This window comes from Dama dama, chromosome 31, assembly GCF_033118175.1.
Source record: "Dama dama isolate Ldn47 chromosome 31, ASM3311817v1, whole genome shotgun sequence".
NCBI lineage: Eukaryota > Metazoa > Chordata > Mammalia > Artiodactyla > Cervidae > Dama > Dama dama.
In genome coordinates this window covers 55,872,991-55,897,078 of record NC_083711.1, presented here as the reverse complement: position 1 = coordinate 55,897,078, position 24,088 = coordinate 55,872,991, and the positions used below count along the sequence as shown (strand labels likewise).

Below are 24,088 nucleotides of genomic sequence, written 5' to 3'. Positions count from 1 at the left end.
GTAGTTCAGCTCTGAGCTCCAGCCCCACATAGCAAAACCCAGAGTTACTGCCATTATTCATTCTTTGCCCTCACCATCTGCACAGACGTCTCACACTTAAATTATGCAGATGGTTGGTAACCTGATAGAGAAACTTTGGCTGAGAGGGCAGTGTCCTTACATTAAAGGCACTGAGAGATTCATGAAACAGTTCTTAATAATGGCAGCAGACACCAAGCCCTTGTATACACAGTCAAAGCTGAGAGCAGGCTTTGCAAGAATTAACCATCCTTGTGCCAGATTATTGGCACCGACAGCATCAGTTGCTGCCAAATTCCTAGAGCCTAAACTTGTTTGCAGTTGCAAGTCACAGAATTACAGAAGTGAGGCGTGGAAAAGGCTCTCCCAGGCACTCCACACCGTTCCTGGTGCGTGCTGCCGTAGGACACGTCCTGGCGCTTCGCTCCGTTAAAAACTATCCCCTCAGTTGGTCCTCTCTCTTTGAATACAGATGTTGTGTAATAATGTTCACGTGGTGTCTCGTCTCTGGTCTGTTTCCACCACCCGGCACCCTGACCTCCAGTGGCTGCTGCTATCCTGATTGCCTTAAGGTTACCAAACTCGAGGGCCACGGAGTTTAGGGAGAGCATGGTGGGAAGAGATGAGGTACAGAGGTGAGCCTGGCCTTCAGTCACATCAGGAACCGAAGACAGGGACAGAAACGTCCAGCTCTGTTGGCCGCCAGGTTATCTCAGCCCCTTGCCTTCCTTTCTAGGTAGCAAACATGTCAGAAGCACTGAAGAAGGAGCAGGATACCAACGCCCACTTGGAGAGGATGAGGAGGAACATGGAGCAGACAATTAAAGACTTACAAGAGAGGCTGGATGATGCGGAGCAGACGGCCATAATGGGGAACAGAAAGCAAATCCAGAAGCTAGAATCCAGGGTAGGGGTTTGCCTGTGTAATCGTGGGGTCTTGACAACTCCCAGTTCAAGGCCTTACCGTCCTGGGATATCATATCAGGTAGTCCTACCTCCCTCTTCACTTTGGCTTGCAGCACTTGCAGCCGTCTGAGAGAGTCAGATCTCAGTAAGCTCATTCATTCTTCTCGACTGTGGGCCACTGAACAGGACTCTTCCTGGAGTGGGGGAAGCCTGCCTTCCTGCTTAGTAGAATGGATCTCCCCCAGCTTCACCCGCCCCAGCACTAGGCTCCCCACAGCCAGGGGACCCACTGTTTCCAAACATTCTCTCACAGTCTTGCTTCCCTGCCTTTGCTCCCGTTATCTGCTCTGTGGAGAATGCCCATATCCTAACAGCCAGAGAAAGCAGAGAGAAACAAGTAAATTGAGGACCAGAAAGACATCAGTGCAGAGTTAGTGAGGACTGACAGAATTGATGTAGTACCTGCCTTCAGGGAGCTTCAAGATAGAAAGACTAGTAAGACCTATCTTGAAAATAGGATTTTTAAAATTACTGAATCAATTTCAGTGACAATTTACAGGTCAGGCGACAGATGCTATAAGGATGGAAAGAATATTTGACTGCAATTTTCATGCCTCAGAAGGGCCTCTGAGAAAGTATTGCCATTGCACATTTATGCTATATCTGTATAATGGAATACCAATACACATTTATGGTATAATCATACTGATTAAAAAGGACTGAGGAAGAGCTTTGTAATGTCCTGGAGATCATGCCTAGTAGTACAGTGATGATAAAGGTACAGGGAATGTGGAGAGTATATAACCTTCTGTGCAAGAAAGAGGGAAAATATGAAGACGTGTACACATCTGCCTATATTTTCAAAAAGAATTGGTGGCGGGATAAAATGAAGACTAATAAAAGCCACTAGTCCCTTGTACTGCAAGGAGATCCGGCCAGTCCATCCTAAAGGAAATCAGTCTTGAATATTCATTGGAAGGACTGATGCTGAAGCTGGAACTCCAGTACTTTGGCCACCTGATGTGAATAACTAACTCATCTGCAAAGACCCTGATGCTGGGAAAGATTGAAGGCGGGAGGAGGCGGGGATGACAGAGAATGTGATAGTTAGATGGCATCACCAACTCTGTGTACATGAGTTTGAGTAGACTCCAGGAGCTGGTGATGGACAGGGAGGCCTGGCGTGCTGCAGTCCATTGGGTCACAAAGAGTTGGAGACGACTGAGTGACTGAACTGAACTGAATAAAAGCCACTGCGCATAGGAGGAAAATACAGAGGTGAAAGCTAGGCCTTCTGAATGGACCTTGTTTAGTTGGTTTCATTGCAAAATCGGATGAAAGACACCCTTCCCTGTCAACACCCTACCTCGTGTCCTGCTTTCCATTTCTCTCCATTCCTCTTGGCACCGTCTAACGTAATCTGTATTTTACTTTGCTTGGTGTGTTTCATTCATTAGAATGGATGCTTATAGAGGGGAGAGATTTTTGTGTTTTGTTCCCTGCTGTATCCCTGGTGCATAGGACGCATCATATTCATTGAATGAATGTTATGTTAACCCTGACCCTGTGATTCTATAAGGCTGCAGGCCGGCTGCTCATCTACACTACAGGTCTCCCACCTAGCAGGGCTGTGGGTTACATGTGTGTGACGTAGACTCAGGGTCTGGTTTCTTTAGAGTCAGAGCTGAACACGGAGAAAGATGAGGCAGTCTGTTGGCTGAATCCTTAAAGAGAGGCACATATAGCTTATTCTCTGCATACACTTATGTACCTTCTAACACGCACATGTGGATGTACTTTTGTAATCCAAGAGGGGATACTTATCATTTCTGCATGCATTAGCCTTTCACATCCTTCAGAGTCTAAGCAGTCCCTCTATGAGCTCACCTAGTTCGACCAGCTCACTTGGCGAGGCAGTTTTCCCAGAGAGCTTGCTCTTTCCCACCACTCCGGGAACCAGAGTAAACACATCTTCCCTTGATGGTGTCACTCTGGTCCAAGTGATGGTGTCAATTGGCCACTGCAGTGCCCTCCTGGCTTGCTGGCCGTCCACCTGTCGTCTGAGACCACGGTTTGCTTGCAGGTTCGTGAACTGGAGGCTGAACTGGAGAGTGAAGTCCGACGTAACTCGGAGGCCCAGAGGGGAGCCCACAGGCTTGAGCGGTGCGTCAGGGAGCTGACCCATCAGGTACTCCGGGAAGCCGCTGCCTGCTTGCCTGGCTGCATCCTGCCTCAGGCGGATGTGCTCCTTCAAGCCCGAAACCACCCCTGGGTCTCCGCTAGTTCTCCTCCCCGTTCCCTGCCCTCAGCAGGAGACACCATGCCCTTCCGGAGCTCCTCTGCTATTACTGGTTTGGGCTGGTCCCTCTTTAGAGCTCTTGGGAAGCACAATGTGAGTGCCAAGTTGCAATTAGAAGCGAAGAGCTATTTATACTATCCTTGTTTTTTCTCACGTAATGTCTGCAGCAGTTTGGGAAAGATGCCTTCCTGTGAGAGGTTGAGTGAGAACAATGTGTAAATGAAGTGACTGGTGGAGCCTGGGGTGGCGATTCAGCCAGCAGGTTGCATGGGGCGCTAGTTAAATTGGAGCAGGGGACATTTCCACCCTCGTTTTCTGGTCTCACAAACACTCCAGGCCACCGAGGACTCTATCTGGTGTTGGTGCTGGGTGGAAATACAGCAAATGCTGAGAGGCCCCCTGCAGCTTTCTGACTGTTTTCATGTCTAAGCAAATAATTGAAAAGAAGTGGGCAAACTTGTTACCAATAACTAATGCATTGCCAGAGTAGCAATCTGCTCCTTCACTTGTGTTTTCATTTTCCAGCTTGTGTTACCTTTTCTTCAAACAGAGAAAACCACATATCCCATGATAGCGTATGTCTCGCTCACTCCTCTGGGCCCAGCACCTTCCTGGCACAGAGCAGATGCGTGTGTTTCAGTTAAACACAGATGCCAGTGTTTAACTAGCCCTCTCTGCCACAGAAGATAGCTTGTTCCAGTGAAAAGGCAAACTCACCCTAGGTGCCCACTTTACAGCAACGTAGCACTCAATGCGAGATCTGCCAGTCCTGATGGTGGCCCCCGAGGCTGCGTTGGTGTCAGAGATATCAAAGAGTTCCTTCGTTGCAGTAGGAAGGATAGTATTGCTAAGACAGCAGAGTGCTTCAGAAGCACCATCTTGGGCTAATTAAGATGAAATGAGCTATTTGTACAGTTCTTCTTTGCTGAGTTAGTGGTTCTTTTCTAAGGCGAATTAGTCTGACACTTCTTTAGACCATGCTAGGCATTATAATGGAAACCCCTGGGGCCTGCGCCCATGGTCTGTGTGGCCTGGGGAATGTGGAAGGTGTGCTATTTTACGCTTCTTTTGAGCAAGGATAAGGAAACATGAGGAAGCAAAACGCTGCTTGTTAATTATGTCTGCTTTTTTCTCTTTATTTTCCTATGGCTTATTCTTACAGTTCTCTTCTGTAAACAGGTTCATTACACAACAATGCACTAAAGCTTTACTTTCTTTAGTTTTCATTGTCCCAAGGAATACAATCTCATTCTATTGTGTTTTTATCTTTGTTTCTTTATAGCAATAATGTGCATCTTCCCCTTGTACTAGCAGGGAAGTGTATTTCTTAATTTCTTCTAAGTGTCTGCACGATGCTTAGAGTATATCTATTCAATTATGCAATGATTTTCTGCCATCAACTCAGGTAGCACCTATTGAGTACCTTTTATTACAGGATAACAGGCTAGACCCTGTCACTTTAAAGTGACATTACAGAGCCCTCCATACTCCTTGATATCAGTGCCTGGTTTTGAAATATTCAAGGTAGATGTTGAATCAATTCAATCTGTCCTCCTTTAACATCAAACTAGCCACCAGGACTGTGCGGCAGGGTGTTTTGTGATAGGACATCATAGGTGCCATTATAAAATGCCATTTTGAAAGGGATATAAAGAGGGTTTTTCTTTCCTAGGAAAAAACCCGCTTGGAAAATCATACTGCATTGGAAAAGAGAGCCAAGTGTCACATGACCACAGGAGTTTTATGGCCAGTCCCCCACTGAGAATTTATCTCCCCTCATGTGTCCCTCTAGCATTTGGAAATTCATCCTGTTTTCCTGTCTGCAGTGTCTAGAAATGTATGCTCTGAAGCAGGACATAGGGTGAGGAGCCTGATAAATAATAATTTACAGGCGGTGAAGACGGTTTCCTGCCCACCACCACCCCCTAGCTACCTGCCCAGCTTTACTGTTGTCTGCCTCCTACATCAGGGACCTGTGTGTAGGTGTTATTTAATCCTTAGTAATCTAAATATGGGCAAAGTATCTTCATTTCTAGGGATAAGAAAAAAAAAATTTGGTCTCAGGTGGGCTCTCCAGGAACCAGATGACAGGGTGGAGTCAGAAGTATGAGAGATTGATGGGAGGTAACACCTGGGAAAGATCAATGGGAGAGCAAGCGGCCTGAGGCAGAGAAAGCCTCACTGATTTACTTATGCTTCTATTGCCTTTGCTTTTGGTGTCAAAAAAATTCATCAAGACCAAAAACTGTTACAGAACTTACCTTCTGTGCTGTCTTCCAGGAGTCTTATGATTGCAGGTCTTAGATTCAAGTTTTTATCCCCATTGTGAGTTCCCTTTTATGGATGGTATAAGATGGTCAAAGTTCCTTTTTTGCATGCGGTTGTCCAGTTTTCCCAACACCCCTCATTGAAGAACTAGCTGTCTTTTCCCCATTATATATTCTGGCTCCTTTGCATTAATTGGCCATGTATATATGAGTATATCTGGGCTCTTTGTTCTGTCCAGTTGATCTACATGTCTGTTTTTATTCCAATACATACTGTTTCAGTGACTATACCTTTGTAATATGTTTGACATCAGAAAGCAAGATGCCTTCCACTTTGTTCTTCTTCCCCAAGATTACTTTGACTATCCAGGGCCTTTTGTGGTTCCATTCTATTTGATTGCATTGACTTCGTAGATTTAGGGTAGTATGGACATTTTAACATTAATTCTTCCAAACCACAAGCACAAAATAGCTTTCTACTGATTTGTGTCTTCTTCAGTTTCTTTCATCAGTGCTGTATTGTTGTGTTCAGGGCTCAGGTTAGAAAAGGATTTCCAGACGTGAGACAGAATGAGAGGGAAATGAAGTTTATTAGAGTGGGAGATGCTGTTGGAGCCGTGGGCCAGCTCGAGGGAAAAGTGATGTGGAACCGGGTCCTCAGTCCACTCTTATACCCAGGGTACAAGGAGTGGGGTGGGTTCTTGTGGCTCATTTGCTGATGGGATGAGGCACGTATACTGGGAGGGGGGAAGAGTAAGGCAAATACCTCCTCCCTAGGGGGTAGGAGGGGAGACAAGTTATACTGCTTCCATTAATAGTTACAACATGGGGGTGGGCAGGACCATAAAGGTCTGGTTTTTGTATTCCTGCATTCCAAGACCCTCCTTGGTTACCTGCTCTTTTGTCCCTGGGTCACCACACACATATATAGCTTTCAGCGTGCAAGTTTTTCACCTTCCTTCCTTGGTTAAATTTAGTCCTAAGTATTTTATTCTTTTTGATGCAATTATCAATGGGTTTTTTTTTCTTAATTTCTGACAGTTTGTGTTAGTGTACAGAAACACAACTTATTTTTGTATGATTTTGTATTCTAAAAATTTACTTTTCTGCCTCTTTCTCTCTTCTCCTTCTGAGACCCTTGTAATGTAAATGCTGGTCCACTTGATGTTATTCCATAGGTCCTTTAAGCTGTCTTTACTCATTTTTCTTCCCCCCTACTTTTATGGGATGAATTCCACTGCCTTGTCTTGAAGTTCGCTGAGCCTTTCTTCTGCTTCATCTAGTCTACTGTTGAATACCTATATTGGAATTTTTGTTCAGATATTTATCTCTGTGATTTCTGCTTGGTACTTTTTTATATTAATATTTTCTTTTTGTTGAAATTTTCACTTTGTTCATGCATCGTTCTCCTGAGCTTGGTGAGTGAGCAGATTCATGACCATTATTTTGATCCTTTTATCAGGTAAATCATCTACCCTTATCCTTTTCTGGGGTTTTATCTTATTCCTTCATTTGGAGCATATTACTTTGTTTCTTCAACTTTTGATCTGTGTTGTTTTTTATGCATTAGATGAAACAACTCTCCCAATCTTAAATGAATAGTCTCATGTAAGAGAAGATCTTTATTGTTCCATCTACCCTAGCTGTTCGTTGTTTCTGAAATCTTTGTGACTGTCCAAGCAGCCTTCTTTGTTCTTAGGGCTCTTAGTTGAGTGTTCAAAAACTGTCTATAATATTGCAAAGGGGAGGATCCCAGTCAGTACTTAGATGCAGGGCTGACTGGAGGCCAGACCCTCAGGCAGGAGCTTTTAAAGTATGCAAATACACCTCTTTCGGGGAAGGACTGGGAGATGTATTTCTGTCTGTCTGTCCCGATCCTTGTGGTGCTATCCAGTTAAGAACTCTTTGTTTGCTATCATCTCATCGGACCTGTGAACACAAGCCCTGGCTTGAACACAAGCCCAGAGACAGAGTATGAAGACATTTATCCTCTGGGCATCAGCTACGAAAGTCAGCGCACCAGACCTGTGCAGAAGTTCCTTTCTCAGAGATCCTGGTAGCTTAGGTGGGGCCTGTGAGGATGGCAGCCACTGGCTTTCCCAGGCACTTCAGTCGGCTGCCACTGCCGAGGGGAGGAGGTGGTTGCCGTCCTGTAGGACCCAGGAATGTAAGTCCTGCTGGCCACCAGAGCCAAGCTTTCAAGGGATGGACCCTGGGTGGCAGCCATGAAGACTGGGCCACCAAACATGTGCCCCTTTCCAGGAGACGCCAGAAACCTAGAGTGAGGAGGACAGAGTGTGAGACGGTGCCACCGGCCTCCCTGGTCTCTGGAGATGCGTGCTAGATTAGAAGACTGCCCCCTCGGGCCGCAGCTACGAAGATAAGCACATAGGTCTCTTTCAAGGAGACTGAGCATTTCTGTCTGCTGCCTCTGTGCTGTGTCCCGGGGGAGAAACATTAAACCTAGCAAGGAGGGAACAGGCAGGATACCTGTGGGGGCAAAGGAGATGAGCCTGGTTGGCGTGAAGGGTGTTTGTGGAGGGCTGAGGGAGATAAGCAGGAAAACCATGAAAGGCACCAGAAAAGTTGATACTTGATGGAATAAGTGAGAGGGAGCTAGGAAAGATGTTTGAGCAGCAGGGCTTTGTCTTCGTTAAATCATTCATCTCAGCCATCGGTCCGTTTAAATACTCTCTTCAGGGCAGTTCAACAGCTCCAAAGTGGAAGTACTCCAGTTAAAAGGGGGTGGTAAAGGGGGTGGCATGCAGAGCCTTCCTGCATGTCTGTCTCTTCCCTCCTTCCTCCTCAGAATACCCAGAACATCACAGAGGATGGTTGAAAAACACTATCTCACTGGGTTTCCTTTTTCCAGCCCAAGCCTGGATTTCTATGGAAGCAGTAAGAACACACAAAACAGGGCCCCTTGGACTGTTAGGAGATCCAACCAGTCCATCCTAGAGGAGTTCAGTCCTGGGTGTTCATGGGAAGGACTGATGCTGAAGCTGAAACTCCAGTACTTTGGCCACCTCATGTGAAGAGCTGACTCATTGGAAAAGACCCTGATGCTGGGAGGATTTGGGGGCAGGAGGAGAAGGGGACGACAGAGGATGAGATGGCTGGATGGCATCACCGACTTGACGGACATGAGTTTGACTAAACTCCGGGAGTTGCTGATGGACAGGGAGGCCTGGCGTGCTGCGATTCGTGAGGTCGCAAAGAGTCGGACATGACTGAGCGACTGAACTGATAGCTTATGGAATTTTCCTATCTCTGCTAATGCCTACACCACAATTCTAGTAAACTTAGTCTTTCTTATAGTTCCATTACCTAAAGCCAAGGGTCAGTTAGAAAGTTCAACAAAAGAATTGGTTGGATGGGGGGGCTGCAGGTGGGCCCTGAGAAACTATAGGCAGGTGTGGTTTGGCTGGGCTGGGAAGGCTGAAGACCAAATTTGAAACTAGTGGCTTTAACTTCCATTTTAACAAAGGCTGGGAGTTCTGTGGTGGATCAGGAGAAATGACTGTCCTTGCTCTGAGCTGTGTTTATTAATTCCTTGGAACTTGGGATGAGTAGAGTTAAGCTCATTTTTCAAACCATGGCTCTACACATGGTCTTTAATAAATTTTCCTTGCTCTCATTTACATGTGAGGCTGCACCCAATGCAAACTGCTGGATCCTTCAAATCATCTTCACATACAAACCTGTACTTTGCAGGTAGAGGAAGATAAGAAAAATATGAGCAGGATGCAGACTCTGATGGATAATCTTCAGCTAAAAGTACAAAGTTACAAGCAGCAAATCGAGGCAGTGGTAAGTACCTGAGGCAGTTGCAGCCTCATGGATTTACTAGCCATTTACATTTGATTAATGGAGATATGTGGCCCTGAGCTAAACAAGCAGCTTGTCAGACAGGACCAGCTCAGCTTAAAGTTTGCTCATTCTCTGCTTTTTTTTTTTTTAATGTGTATGCTAGAATTATCACCTATAGTTAAAATTTGTGCAACTTTTCCCTTCAGGGAGCCAAAGCTCTCTCCCTTGGCTTTTGCTTACACCCAAACATATGCATTGCACGATATGAGGCAAATAGGAGCATGGTGTCATGTAGAGATAGAAAATTTTGGTTTGGGTAATCATCCTGTGGGGCTTCTCATGTGGCTCAGTGGGAACGAATCCAGGAGACGTCAGTGCAGGAGACGTGGTTCTAACTCTGAGTGGGGAAGATCCCCTGGAGCAGGAAATGGCAATCCACTCCAGTGTTCTTGCCTGGGAAATCCCATGGACAGAGGAGCCTGTTATAAGAGAAGCCTTATAACAGTAAAGACAAACCCCCTCTACCCTGAATAGGATGTTAAATTGATTACAAAACAAATTATGGTTAATCTGTCACATAGCAAATCTGTGAAAGCTGGACTACATCCAGTTGATGGAAAGTGCCGACTATGTTTCTCAATTTCCGGGGGGAAAAATGTTATAAAATGGATCTGGTGCCTGCTAGGAAGTCTGAATCCATATACATCATACAAAAATATGATATCTCATTCAATACTCTGAAGTTTAGATTCCTTTCTCACACTTTTCAACTTTCTCACATCAGGGCAGAAAAAAATATGACTCTATAGGCTCAGGGATTTCTTTGTTTCATTTTTTATTTTTATAGGAAGCAGAAGCTAGTCAATACCTTTCCAAGTATAAGAAGCAGCAGCACGAGTTGAATGAAGCTAAGGAAAGAGCAGAGACAGCCGAATGTCAAGTCAATAAACTCAAGATGAAAGCAAGAGTTTGGGAAAAAGGCGCGGCAGGTAATCCGTTCCACCGTGAAGTTTAAAGCACTCAGGTGTTTCAGGCTCACGTCATCACATGGAACTTTGTTTCTTCAGAGGCTTTTAAAAACAACATTGAAAGAGAGTTTCTGATAAAATCTTCCCATGTTTATTAACTCTGATAAAATCTTCCCATGTTTATTAACTCTGCTTGTCTGGGTAGGATGAGACAGTCAGCCTTTGAGTGGGGTGGACACTGTGTTACACTTCTCAATTGCTTAATTCTAGGTTAATGTGCAGGCTCTGAGCTCCCGGGCCTAGATTCACGTGGGTAGGACAGTCAGGTGTCCAAGGAGAAAAGATGATTAAAGAAGCACAGATGGATCTGCTTGAAATTCTAAGCAAGCTCTTCTATCTATAGTGGGCAAGCATCACATCGATATGGAGATCCCAGGGGGACAGGTTTAAAGTGGAGGCCATGAAGAACCAATGCAAGAGTCTTGCTTTCTGGTTTTCTTCCCTAAAACAGAGAAAGGAACTGTCTACATCTGTGTCCATGAAAATTCTGTTCCAATAGTAGGGGCCACTGCCCTGATTTTCCTGGGAAAGTGACAGAGAGCATTGGAGCTGTAGGCTTGGCAGGGCCAGCACCTCAGTCTGTTCAGAGATGTCACACCAGAGGTGGAGTGGCTTAAAAACTGCAGACACTTCTCACAGGTCTGAAGGCCATGAAGTCCAGGGTCATGGCACTGGCAGATTTGGAATCGGGTGACAGCTACTTCATTGTAGACAACCCTCTCCCTGTTGTAACCTCACGTGGTATAAAGAAGGGAAGACACGCTCTGGGGTCTTTTTTTCATAAGGATGTTACTCCCAGGCATGCAGACACAACCACATGACCTAATCCCTTCACAAAGGCCCTGGCTCCTAAAACCATCAGTGTTCGGGTTAGGAACTCAACATGTGAATTTTGCGGGGGGACAAAAACAGTCATGCTATGGCAGTGAGCTCAGCTTCCTCACTGAGACTGTTACCAGAAATGATTGTTCAATGAGACCTGGCTTTAGGAGAATCAAATTCAAGGAGGTTGTATAGACTCCACAGAATGCCTACAGAGCCCTTAGCACAGGCACCGCCATTTCAGGTTTTAAAATGAATTACTAGTAAACTTCCAAAAAAAAAGGAGAGAGGGTAACAAATAGCAAATACTACCTTACCGGAGGTCAAAGGATCTCTTTTGAAGAAGGGACTAAAAGTTGGTCGTTTTGAATATATTTGGATTCAAATATGAAACATATGAGACTTTTGCAGGCTCTAGAAATTTCTTATTGATGAGCAAATCGTCCCAGGGAGAAGGCCTATACTGAGAGGTCCAGCTAAGTGGGTTGAACCCTGGCCTCAATCTGCAAAGTGCTCCAGCCTGGGATTGGGCCTTCTGCGCAGAAGCGCCCAGCAGCCCCCGTGGTGGGTTTGTTTAGGGAAATGCCTTGCACACGCTGCAACTGCTCTCAGCTGTGCGAGGTCAGAGGGCCTCGGAAACAGATGTGATGCTTTCGACTTTGTCACAGTTATTTCCGACAAAGAATAAAATGAGTGAAGCAGAAATTGCTTCTGAGAGGCCGGGGATGAATAGGAAAATCGTCCTTGGCAGTGCAATGACTAATTGTTTTCCATTCACAGAAGGAGAGCCTGAACATCTCTCCCCTGTCATAAACCAAAGGAAAAGGTTTTCTGATAGAATCGTGCGTCAGGTCTGGGGAGCGGATTGGTGATGCGTGTCATCTCGCTGTTCTGGGGTCTTCTCCAGAGGGTCCTGCCTTTCCTGGCAGTGCAAGGCGGGCAGAAAATTGAGTGACCAAGCACGCCCTTGCGGTGAATTACTGGGGTCTGCTTTCTCTCATGCAGATAATTGCCTCAATTCCCTTCCTCCCTTTGAAGCTAATGAAGAGTTGGCTAAGGCCTGCTTATGACGGGAGAGCACTGGGCTTCGTTCGGGGTGTCTGTCCCGCTGATGAAAGTCACAGGAATCTCACAGAACATGCTGATGTTCTGTTTTTCAGGTCCATGAAGAATGATCAGTCCTCGTTTATAAAGGACAGAGGCTGGAAGAGTACAAGGAGGTACTGTTTTCTGACCAGAAACTTAAGCCGCATTTGAAATATACACCTTTAGATTGATGTATAGTTGCTTTACAATGGTGTATTAGCTTCAAGTGTGATAACATAGTGCTTCCATATTTGTAGATTATACTCCAGTTAAAATGACTATAAAATACTGGTTATATTCTCTGTGGTGCACATTGCATTCTTGTGTCTTATTTATTTGTACCTGGTGGTTTGTACCTTTTAATCCTCTTTCCCTCCCTGGTACCCCTTCTCCCTACTGGTAACCACTAGTTTGTTCTTGTATTTAAAAGTCTCTGTTTTGATATATCCACTCATTTGGGAAACATTTTTAAAAATATGCTGCGTCAAAAGTAGTTTAAAAAAGGTGATCAGGAAACATGATAATAAAAAGGGAATATTGTTGCTTTCAAGTGTAGTGGGGAATTTTTTGATCCTCAGATGCAAGTAAACATTTCCCATGAAAGATTAGATTACAAGAATCTTTTAAATTTTGATGTTAAAAAATACTTTGTCCATATTGCATCTTAGTGAGTAACACTCCTAGAAGACATGAGCTATGTTATGGTCCCTGGGAAGTTCTGCTTGACTCATCTCTACATCCATGGGTCTATTTTTGGCCACTGATGGTGGGGGACAACAGGCTCATCTCCGTCTTCTATAGTCATTTACCTGTAGTCATGGTTTGTCACTTTCTGTCAGGAAGACCCTCCTGACGCCTGTGTGGGCCCCATGCTGGCGCGGCAGTGAAGCACCCTCCCGCACGAGATGCTCAGTTTAGTGATAACTGGTGCGCTGTCTGTATCGTACCAGTGTGGCTGAGCTGGAGGTACGTTTCCTAGGATTCCCTTCTCTGTGTGGTTCTGGATTACAGTTGGTCGCAAAAGAAAAACGCACCCGATTCGAGAGGCAGAAGTGAAGGAGCAGCGGCTTTGTTTTTATGCTCATAAGCTCAGGGTATGGTCCCAGGCACAGCGATAGCTGGCAGATATTTCTCAAGGCTGAAAGGGTGAGCTAGCTGGGATGGGCCCCAGATCCTGCCAGACTCCTCGCCAGGCAGGCCTGCGGCTCCACGGCAGCAGGTCACTCCCAGCATAGACTCTAGAGGCCCCAAGAGACAGCGCGGGATCCAGTTTGTTCTTATACATTCCAGTTCATCCTCACTCCGTGTCCAGCTCTACTTCCTGACGCTGGCACATCTGACCAACAGCGACCTCAGGAACAGCACTGGATGTGAAGGGGGCCGCCTGGCACAGACGTCTTCACCACTGCCTGCGGTTGGACAGTGTTGAATGTCTCTCACAAATCCTTGTTCTCTCCTTCTCAGCAGTCTGCCTCTCCAATCCAACCTGACTCTAAGATTAAGCTCAGCAGTGTTGAAAGACCTAGGGTCCTTCTTATCTGCCATCCTCCATGTGTTGGCTTTGGTCTTTAAATTGGTCAACCTCATCACGGTAAGATCAGAACTGTTCTGAGCATGTTCTCCTCACTGAGTGCCCTATGTCCTTTTCTAAAGATTTTCTTTATATCCTTAGTACTCTACAGTTTGTGATGAACACTTGTCACGACACTGTAGCAAATATGTGAGGTCAACAAAACTCTGCAAAATAGGAGACTGTGAAATAAGTTCAGCTGATAAAGAACACTGGACCAGGCGGCCTTAATACACAATCGGGGTTGGTTTTCTCCCATAAAGTGAAAGTGAAGTCGCTCAGTCATGTCTGACTCTTTGGGACCCCATGGACTGTAGCCCACCAGGCTCCTCTGTCCATGGGGATTCTCCAGGCAAGAGTACTGGAGTGGGTTGCCATTTCTTTCTCCAGGGGATCTTCCCGACCCAGGGATCGAACCCAGGTCGATCTGCCTGCATTGCAGGCAGACGCTTAAACCTCTGAGCCACCAGGGAAGCCCAAAGTGAAAGTTGCTCAGTCCTGTCTGACTGTTTGTGACTCCATGGACTGAGTCCATGGAATTCTCCAGGCCAGAATACTGGAGTGGGTAGCTTTTCCCTTCTCTAGGGGATCTTCCCAACCCAGGGATCAAACCCAGGTCTCCCGCATTGCAGGCAGATTCTTTACCAGCTGAGCCAGCAGGGAAGAAAATTTGATTGTCATAAAAGTCCTAGTTAGGCTTTTTGACACATTGATAATAAAATTAAGGAGAACAGATCATCCATTCAACTGAGGTATTCATTCTGTCCTTGCATAAAAATGTATATGAAAATTTAAGTTTATTAGAAATCTGATTAACAATATGACAACTGAGCCAAAGATTAAGTTAAATTATCTTAATAACTGGGGTCACTCAGCTATGAAACCCTGGTGTTAGATAGTACAACCCAACCCCAGGGATGTCAATTCTTGCGTTGATAGGGCCTTTTGCACCTTGGATTGTCTTAGAGACACTGACATTCTTACTCTTTGGGGTCCCTAAGATTCACCATACTAAATCTAGTAGATTAGGCTGATATTAACCGTTCATATAAAACTAGAGTACAATACTTTAGCATATCAATTGCTTTGTTTTCTTGGCCGTGGTTTTTTACCTTTTCACTAAGATGATTTTTGCTTCTACCACTCACCCATCATTAGTTGATCAGATTTTGAATCATCTCTTAGTGATTTATTTCTTCTGAGTTCTTGGCGGAAACTTCACTGTAACCTCCTAGGCTGGTTGCAGCAGGAATGTAAATAAATGAGAGAGTTCTTTTATCCAAGCTGAATTGGAATCCTTGGTATCCAGGCATTTATAATCTTGATGCAGGTGGGGGGCCCAAGAATGACTCTTAGTTTCTGAAGCGAGAATGTGACTATTCTCTTTCTAGTATCACAGGTTTTGCAATGGTAGAATTGTCAGGTCACGACAAACCATTGCTGGAATCACAGTGAAGAAAGGGGAGGTGAGCTCGTAGGATATTACGGAGGGTTGTGTTGTGTTGTGAACTTCTGTCTTCACTTCATGTATTGGGTGGATGTTCTGAAAGAGGCTAGAACCAAGAAACATGGACTCAAAATAGTTGTTGTTTATGTCAGAATAACCATTTTAATATTAATGGTGGTGGTGTTTTGGTTTTTTGGAGGGGGGGATCTTTAAGCTACTGTTTGCATCTGTATTCAGAGATCCATGAGACAGTTATAAGTAGTTATGAAGTTGGATCTTATCAATTTTAATTTCCCTGCTAGATGTTCCTGAGATTTTAACAAGTAGAAAAACAAGTTTATCCCACTCTTTGCTGTTATGTATCATGATGAATGGAAGTCATAAATAATAAAAGGTGTGCAGCAAAAAAGTATACAAGCAAGCTATAATTCATAAGTGAATTATCAGTTCTGAAGGAACCTAGAAGTGTCTGGAAAAGTGTAGAAGGTCAGTAGTCTGAGTCTGGGCAGAAACTGTAGTCTGCTTTTCTCTATTTTATCTGTATTTCCTTCCACTTCTGTGCAAGGCCCTGTTTCATCAGAAGAATAGGTACATTGGTGCACGGTGCCATTTGAGATCTTTGCAAGTAACAGTTGGAAATGAGAAGAGCAAGCACTTATTTAAACAACTAGAGCCTATTTAATCATAGACAGTGGAAGCTTAAGTGTATTTTTTTCCTGTTCTATTATCCTGCAATCCCTCATGCCTTTTTTCTCTGTAAAAGTCCTGCAAGATAATGTGTGAATCAGTCAAGAGTTCAGTTAGCTTTTTACCATAGCATTCTTATAAATAGTTTGATAAAGGAAATGCCTTACCACGTTTTCTTCTGAAGTACCGGCACTGCTAGAGTTCGGATTAGTAGGTAGATGCCTTTCTACAGGAAAAAAACAGAACTTAAAAAGACATCTCTTTGCCAACACCCCAATTCTCCCTTATTCCCACCTCAGTAACAACAAATAGTTGCTCAGTCGTGTCCACCTCTTTGTGACCCCATGGGCTATAGCCCGCCAGGCTCCTCTGTCCATGGAATTCCTCAGGCAAGAATACTGGAGTGGGGGTTGCCATTCCTTCTCCAGGGGATCTTCCCGACCCAGGGATCGAACCCAGGTCTCCTCGATTGCAGGCAGAGTCTTTACCATCTGAGTCCCCAGGGATGCCCCACCTCAGTATGATTATGTTATTAGCATCACATTAGTTACTCCCCTCTTGGTATCTTTTTCCAACAAACAGCATCAAAAATGTCCTTAATGTAGAAATACTTCATCAGAAACACACAGCAGTAAATTCAGGTGCTCCAACGCAGGGAGAAAGGCAGTTAAGCACGCCAGCAGCTCCTGGCTGTCTAAGATGGTTGGCCTGATGCCTACTGACTATAAACCATGGGGAAGAGCCAAGGTGGTGATGGACAGGAAAAGGGCCATAATGTCACTTCTCACGGAAGGCTTCAGGCCACAAACTATAGAACACTCTGTTTTATTTCTCTAAGTGGCCAACACCCTAATGTGGTTTTTGCTGACATCTGACTGCTCCTCCAGGATCGGAATCCGTCCTGCGCTCTGCCATGGGATGCTGACCTGGATGGGTTCTACCTGCAGGGCTTCTGTTCCCTCTGCTTTCATCTGGGGAGGAGATCAGAGGGCAGGAGGGGCAAAGTCAGGTGTTTCTTCTCCTGGCTCCTTCTGCATCCGGCTGTGTGCCCCGTGTGAAGGCCGCCTTGCTCACAACACAGCCGGCCCCGTGGCCCTCTCCTCCCAGGCTCTGGGCACTGCTCCTCCTCCTCATCCCTTTAGACTGCGGGTTTCCGGCCAAGCTCCGAGGCGCGCAGTCTCTTCTCTGCTCCCCTTCCCCAGTGTTGAGTCTGCCGGGTGCTCTGTGTTGGAACTGCACTGGTGCACCCTTCCGCTACAGAAACTAAAGCATCGTTCCAACACGCTCTCTCCTAGAACGTGAACCTAATCTCAAGTACCGTGATATCAGGGTTTGCACGCAGAAGACAAACTAGACTACCTGAAACCTCCCACTTCTCCCTGCTTCTGGCAGCTGCAGGACAGGAGTGTCACGGGCACCGGCCTGCTTGTTCATACGGACAGTCACAGGCCTGCAACAGCTGAGACCCCGCTCACTGCCACCCTGAGAGTAACCGTCAATAATGGTGTCCACAATGACCAAGTGACCCTGACTTCAGCAGGCACGATAAGCAAATATCAATCAGTAGAAGTGACACTCAATCCGTCTCAGCCTCCCAGGACACTCAGAGCTTTCTTAGAGAGATGATGAAATCAGCAGAGCTTCATGGGGCCGAGATCTACCTCTGCCACTAGTTAGCTGGGTCATCTTGGGTGGTGCCTATAAGTCTGTTTCAGATGCCTATTTAGCATTTGCGTTAACTTTTTTGATTCTAATTTCCTGACCTGTAAAATGTGGAAATAAGTAAATCTAAGTTTTTCACAGATCTAAATTTGTTGATAAAAGCAAAGTCTTTTAAGAAGTCCTGTGATTGACTGTGGAATCTTAGTATCATGTTGAATTACTACAAGTAATTAAATTACTGTAAGTAACAGTTTTCTAGCAGAAAATTTAGAAAAAGTTTTTTTTTTTTTTTAAAACTTCACACGGATTAAAATAAAATGGCCCATCAAGGACAATGCTGTTTTGATCAGTAGCAACTATTAATAAGGGCTTCCCTGATGGCTCAGCTGGTAAAGAATCTGCCTGCAGTGTGGGAGATCTGGGTTCAGTCTCTGGGTTGGGAAGACCTCCTGGAAACAGGAACGGCTACCCACTCCAGAATTCTGGCCTGGAGAATTCCATGGACTCGCTAGTCATCTTGGATACACCTCCACCTGAACCCCCGGGCACGGGACCAAAGCCTCCATGAGATAGTACCTTTGTGGAAACCGATGCACCTTCTTGATCTAATAGCTCGAGTGGCCACCGACAGCAACAAAACTGCCAACACCACGGCCACCAGAACTGGGACAATCATCCCAGCAGTTGCTCTTTGGCTTGCTTCAAAATAAGACAAACAGAAAGTCTATCAGCTGGAAGAAAAGTTACCAGACAACAAAAGAAAATGCATAGCTAGGTGAGTATGTTTATTCAAAGTAGCTATTTCTGCATTTTGCATGGGAAGCAGATATCATATTAGTGAATAGACTTTTCCTAATGAAAAGACCCATTAAAGATACAAACAACAGCCCTGTCTGGATCAGTGTTTTTCATAAGCATAAATAATGCTTCCCAGTTCCCAGGTGGCGCAAGTAGTAAAGAATTCTTCTGCTAAGGCAGGAGACAAGAGATGCATGTTCAATCCTTGGGTCAAGAAGAATCCCTTGGAGGAGAACATGGCAACCCACTCCGGTATTCTTGCCTGGAGAATCTCATTGACAGAGGAGCCTGGCGGGCTACAGTCCATGGGGTCGCAAAGAGCTGGACATGACTGAATAACTCGGCACATCACTCCATCTAATATATCTATTGGGGGAACCTGTCAAAGCTGATATTAAACAATTTGGGGCATAGTGGGGATGGGAGTCAAGAGAGGACAAAGTCTGGAAACTTGAGAGGCAAAGAGTTTTTTATGCACTTTAAGCCTTTGTTTTATATTGTAATAAGGGAATTAACATACTTTTGTGTGTGTGCGCTCAGTCGTCAGATCAGTTAGTGTCTGACTCTTTTGTGAGCCCATGGACTATAGCCCGCTAGGCTCCTCTGTCCAAGGGATTCTCCAAGCAAGAATACTAGAAGGGCTGCCATGCCCTTTTACAGAGGAATAATTATGACAACAAGCTAACCGCAGCCCAGTGTTTTCCTTGGGGGATGAAGGTAGGGCACAGTGTACCCGTGGCTTGGAAAAGGCAGGAGCCTAGAGGACGAGAGATAAGAGGTGCAGAGATGAAGAGAAGAGCTGAGTAGGAGCCATGATCTTGAGTAAAAAGTGACAGACGACCACCAAGATAACGAATGGTGCTTGGCGTTCCTCAGAAATAACTGGAGGAGCCTGAACTCTCTTCAGCCTCTTGATTGGAACTAGAATTGTTATAATTTGTATTAAAGGAAGTAACATTCAAAACTAGAATGCCAAGAACATTTATAAAACATATGTTCCACTGACTCATTTTAATAAATAGAGAGGTGCCATGGTCTCCCACGATGTCAGCTGCTGAAGCATAAGGGTGATCAGCCCCCCTAGACAGTCAGCTTCTGAGTACACATTCCTTGACTCTATGGCTACTGAACTAGAAATATTTTAAACAATGAGTTGTGGCAATTAGCTACCACTAGAGGTAAAAAAGGAGCCCAATCAGGCACAATCTTGATGTTTCAAATGTCCTCTGATGACTGTTTTCACCAGGATTACAGACCATGCTTCAGTAGCCTGCAGCAGAAGCTTCAGTTCTAACTCCTCACCATGCCTTCACAGCCTTCTCTCCCCAAACCCAGACCCTAAGGCACATATCTGCACAATGGTAAGCAGGAATTGAAGATGCTCAGCCCACAGAGTAACAAAACATAGAGGTTCCACCTTCATTTCTGAAGCTCTGAAACCGTAAAAGGGAAGTCTTCTGGGAGTAATTTCCTTTTATTTCTCAGTGCAAGCCTTTCGTGTGGTTGAAGGAAGGAAATTGTCTACCATTTTAACTGGAAGTATCCCTGTAAACAGTATTTTCAGAAACTTTTTTATTCAGAGGTATTCTTGAAATGCCAACCTAATTTCCTATTTGATGTTCACAATGCCTGCTGCTGTACCTGAAACCCATTGTCCAGCCCTACTTGTAACTTACCTACATGCAGTGTTTGCATGGTGAGTGAGGTACTTTCGTTTGATGTAATATTGCACAAATACTCCCCACTGTCTGAAAGACGAAGATCCTTCAGAGTTAAAGAGAAGTCACGTGAGTTTATCGGCTCTTCTTTCCATGAAATTTGAGGTTGACTGATAAGTGTTTCTTGTGAGGAGTTCTTAAAGCAAGCCAGGAGCAAGGAACTCCCATTTTCCACTCTGGACCAAGTGACCGTGAAGTCTTGATTTGGTGGGGAAAAATTGTTTTCAGGTTTACATGAGAGTAAAACGTTTTCACTTTCCATTTTATGAAGAACATCTAACAACAGGATAGAAAAGTAAAGATAAATGAAAAATTTTTCAAATGAATTTTCTAAGTTATACTTAGAAATATCTTTGAAAACACTTTTTGGAAAGCAGTGAGATATTTGTGCTGTGGAGTTTCTTAAAAGCTTTACACCACTATTTTAAAGTCACCCACCAAGGTTACGTTTAGGCTTCAAGGAGGCCCAAGCCTGGGCCAGCTAGAGAGATGACACACCTGGTCTTCAACTCCTACAACCTGAGCGTGATCACTCGAGTGCCGCCACCAGTCACGGGCACGTTTAACTCCGCAGTCTTCTGCTGACCTCTCGAACGCTGGTGCTACCCAGGCTGCCTCCTCGTCACCCAGTACTACTAGTAGTCTCTGCTACTTCCATGGTCTCAACCACGTCTTCATCTCTCTTTCTGGACAAAGTCTTTTTTCTAGCACATGAGTGTATTTCTAACCCTGTGCAGGAATTCCCCACTGGACTGATCTTTTAGAGTAGGGAGTCTGCCGGGTATTCTCGGCTTCCCCTCCAGAGTTCACACCATGTTGTCCTTCCTGTTCTGCCAGCTGACTGCTATGGACCGCCGTGAATTATCCTCCCTGGTTTTCGACTCACCTACTCTGCATTCCACCTGCAAGAGGGTGGTGCCAAAGCAAGCGATCTAAAACACAACAATCCACCTGTGAATGAGTGATACCAGAGAAGCCATCAAAAATACAACTTTCAGTCTCTCCGATGCTTCATAGCCTTCTTTGGCTCTGTACTACCTCCAGGCCAGCCCAAGCTCCTTAGCAAGATGAAGGCATTTGATCTTGGTTTTTGCCTTCCTCTCTAGGCTTAAAGCTTGATACTTCAATTTCACTCCCAACCACTTATACTTCCACAAATTCAGGCAATATTTACCCCTGTCTCTGCTTTTGCATATAGTATGTTTTTTACCTGGAATGCCTATGTTCTCCTGAAATTTCCTACTATTCCTTTAAAATTCGGTCTGTATGCAACTCCTTAAGCATATATTCTGAAACAACCTGATCCATACCCAACTGTAGCGAACAGATTTAATCACTCTCTTTGGATGCTACTTTCCTGGTTTAGTTTTATTTTTACATGTTTGTACTAGATGCTGTGGATCCATAAGTGAGTAAGAGTCCACAGCATCTAGTATACATCTAGTTCTGAGGTTCACAGGTTGAGTGACAAACTTTGGCACATAACAGATCCTCAACAAGACAAAATAGCACTAAGCCTAAGGAACCATTGGAACTTCAGGATACTCAATTCTGAATAAACAAGAGAAATTATGATTCTCCATATAAAATATTTGCAATTTAATATTTTCAACCCTTTCCCATGTTTCCATTGCTACTTGGCTGATGAACAGTGAACATTAGATGCCCATACTATTGACATCATATAAGGATAATGAATAATTTTCCCAAATAAGATATACATATGACCAGTAGGCACATGAAAAGTTCAACATCACTAACATCAGGGAAATGAAAATCAATGCAACTACAATGAGCTATCACCTCACACCTGTCAGAATCACTATTATAAAAAAAACAAACAAATAACAAGTTTGGGTTAGATGTGGAGAAAAGGGAACCCTTGTGCATATTTTGGCCCCAGGTAAATAGCAGGGAGGGAACACAGCTCCATCCATGAACAAAAAGTTGGATTAAAGATTTACTGAGCATGGTTCCAACCATCAGAACAAAACCCAGTTTCCCCCTCAGTCAGTCTCTCCCATCAGGAAGCTTCCATAAGCCTCTTATCCTTCTCCATCAGAAGCAGACAGATTGAAAAACACAATCACAGAAAACTAACCAATCTAATTACATGGACCACAGGCTTGTCTAACTCAGTGGAACTATGAGCCATGTCATGTAGGGCCACCCAAGATGGACGGGTCATGGTGGAGAGTTCTGACAAAATGTGGCCCACTGGAGAAGGGAATGGCAAACCACTTCAGTATTCTCGCCTTGAGAACCCCATTAACAGTATGAAAAGGCAAAAAGATAAGACACTGAAAGATGAACTTCCCAGGTCGCTAGGTCCCCAATATGCTACTGGAGATCAGTGGAGAAATAACTCCACAAAGAATGAAGGAACCGAGCCAAAGCAAAAACAACACCCAGTTGTGGATAAGACTGGTGATGGAAGCAAGGTCTGATGCTATAAAGAGCTTTATTGCATAGGAACCTGGAGTGTTAGGTCCATGAATCAAGGCAAATTGGAAGTGGTCAAACAGGAGATGGCAAGAGTGAACATCAACATTTTAGGAATCAGTGAACTAAGATGGACTGGAATGGGTGAATTTAACTCAGATGACCATTATATCTACTACTGTGGGCAGGAAGCCCTTAGAAGAAATGGAGTAGCCATCATGGTCAACAAGAGTCCGAAATGCAGTACTTGGATGCAATCTCAAAAATGACAGACTGATCTCTGTTCGTTTCCAAGGCAAACCATTTAATATCACGGTAATCCAAGTCTATGTCTTGAACAGTAATCCTGAAGAAGTTGAAGTTGAATGGTTCTATGAAGACCTACAAGACCATTTAGCACTAACACCCAAAAAAGATGTCGTTTTCATTATAGGGGACTGGAATGCAAAGAGATTTATAGAAAAATTTTGCTTTGCTTCTAGTGAACTATAAAATAATTTTCCTCAGTAATAGATAAATGGTGTCAAATTAATTTTTCTTCTCTTTAAACTCTTCTTAAACAATATGCTATAGATAGATTGGTCAGAGTTTGGGTTTGCTCAAATAAATGAGAGGAAGGAGTAGAAGTGTTGATAAAGATTAATGGGCTAATGCTACTTAAGGAGACCAAACAGAAGCAATACTAATTTTTGTTGGTTGAAAAACTGGCAAGAATCAGAGGTTGTGACCTGCTAGGAGACAAGCATCCTTTCCTTCTCCTCTGATCTTTTAAAGTGCAATGCAGGTAGAAAATTCTGTGTAGAAGAACCAGAGAGAAATACAGTAATACACACAAATATATTTGCTACTTTCCATTTCACAAATGTTTTCCTTTAACTCAGAAACACCTTGCAAGGTAAGGATTACTTCCATTTTTGCCGACAAGGAACCAACACTCACAAGTAAAAAATGATTGCTTGAGGTAACAGAGCCATTAATATTAGACCTGGGACTCCAGACTGGTCTTCTGACTGCTGCAAGTGCATTTCCTTCCCTTTTGTATTCCTTTCTTTATCTGTAAATCAATCCCCATTCCCGCCCTACCTCCAACAGCATGTTCACACAGAAAGCCTACCTTTCATTGTCCATCTCCCTGTCCATGTTTGCTTCAGCAGTGGATTTTCAATTGCACATTGATAAGATGAATTTGATCCTGTAATATTTACTCTGCTGTTTACATGAAAAGGACCGAAAGGATCATCTTCTTTCCTTTCTTTTTTGTCAGAGATAGTTGTATTATTATCTACTTTCCATTTGATATTTGGATAAGGAAAAACACTGAACACAGTGCATATTAAGAAGCTGTTGGTGGTTTTCTTTTCATACTCCATCACAGGTGTGACAAAATCTATGAGGGAGAAAGAAGGGCATGTGAGGACCTCTCATTAGCTTCTTTTTAGGCCACCTGTGCAGGACACTTATTATTTTAATACCTATGAACTGAAAAGCCAAGCTTTGGGAGTAAAACTTGGCAGTTTCTGAAGGGGAA

At 44.3% G+C, this 24,088-nt stretch overlaps 2 protein-coding genes across 23 annotated transcripts in view; one reads left to right on the top strand and one right to left on the bottom strand.

Moving 5' to 3' along the window:
- Positions 1-10,315, top strand: part of MYH15 (myosin heavy chain 15) — a 146,669-nt gene extending 136,354 nt beyond the window's left edge. The window contains exons 37-40 of the mRNA XM_061134312.1: positions 755-925; positions 3,008-3,112; positions 9,205-9,300; positions 10,148-10,315. Coding sequence (XP_060990295.1) covers positions 755-925; positions 3,008-3,112; positions 9,205-9,300; positions 10,148-10,315 — 540 coding nt within the window. The remainder of the gene's footprint in view (positions 1-754; positions 926-3,007; positions 3,113-9,204; positions 9,301-10,147) is intronic.
- HHLA2 (HHLA2 member of B7 family) overlaps positions 10,201-24,088 on the bottom strand; it is a 112,101-nt gene continuing 98,213 nt past the window's right edge. For 11 of the 22 annotated variants that reach the window (XM_061134322.1, XM_061134324.1, XM_061134319.1 and 8 more), the window contains 5 exons: positions 23,675-23,947; positions 20,077-20,394; positions 18,179-18,301; positions 16,108-16,166; positions 10,388-15,359 (listed from right to left, as the gene is read on the bottom strand). In XM_061134322.1, the coding sequence (XP_060990305.1) occupies positions 15,330-15,359; positions 16,108-16,166; positions 18,179-18,301; positions 20,077-20,394; positions 23,675-23,947 (803 nt within the window). In that variant the 3' untranslated portion in view covers positions 10,388-15,329. The other 11 variants (XM_061134313.1, XM_061134314.1, XM_061134318.1 and 8 more) reach the window with 4 other exon arrangements.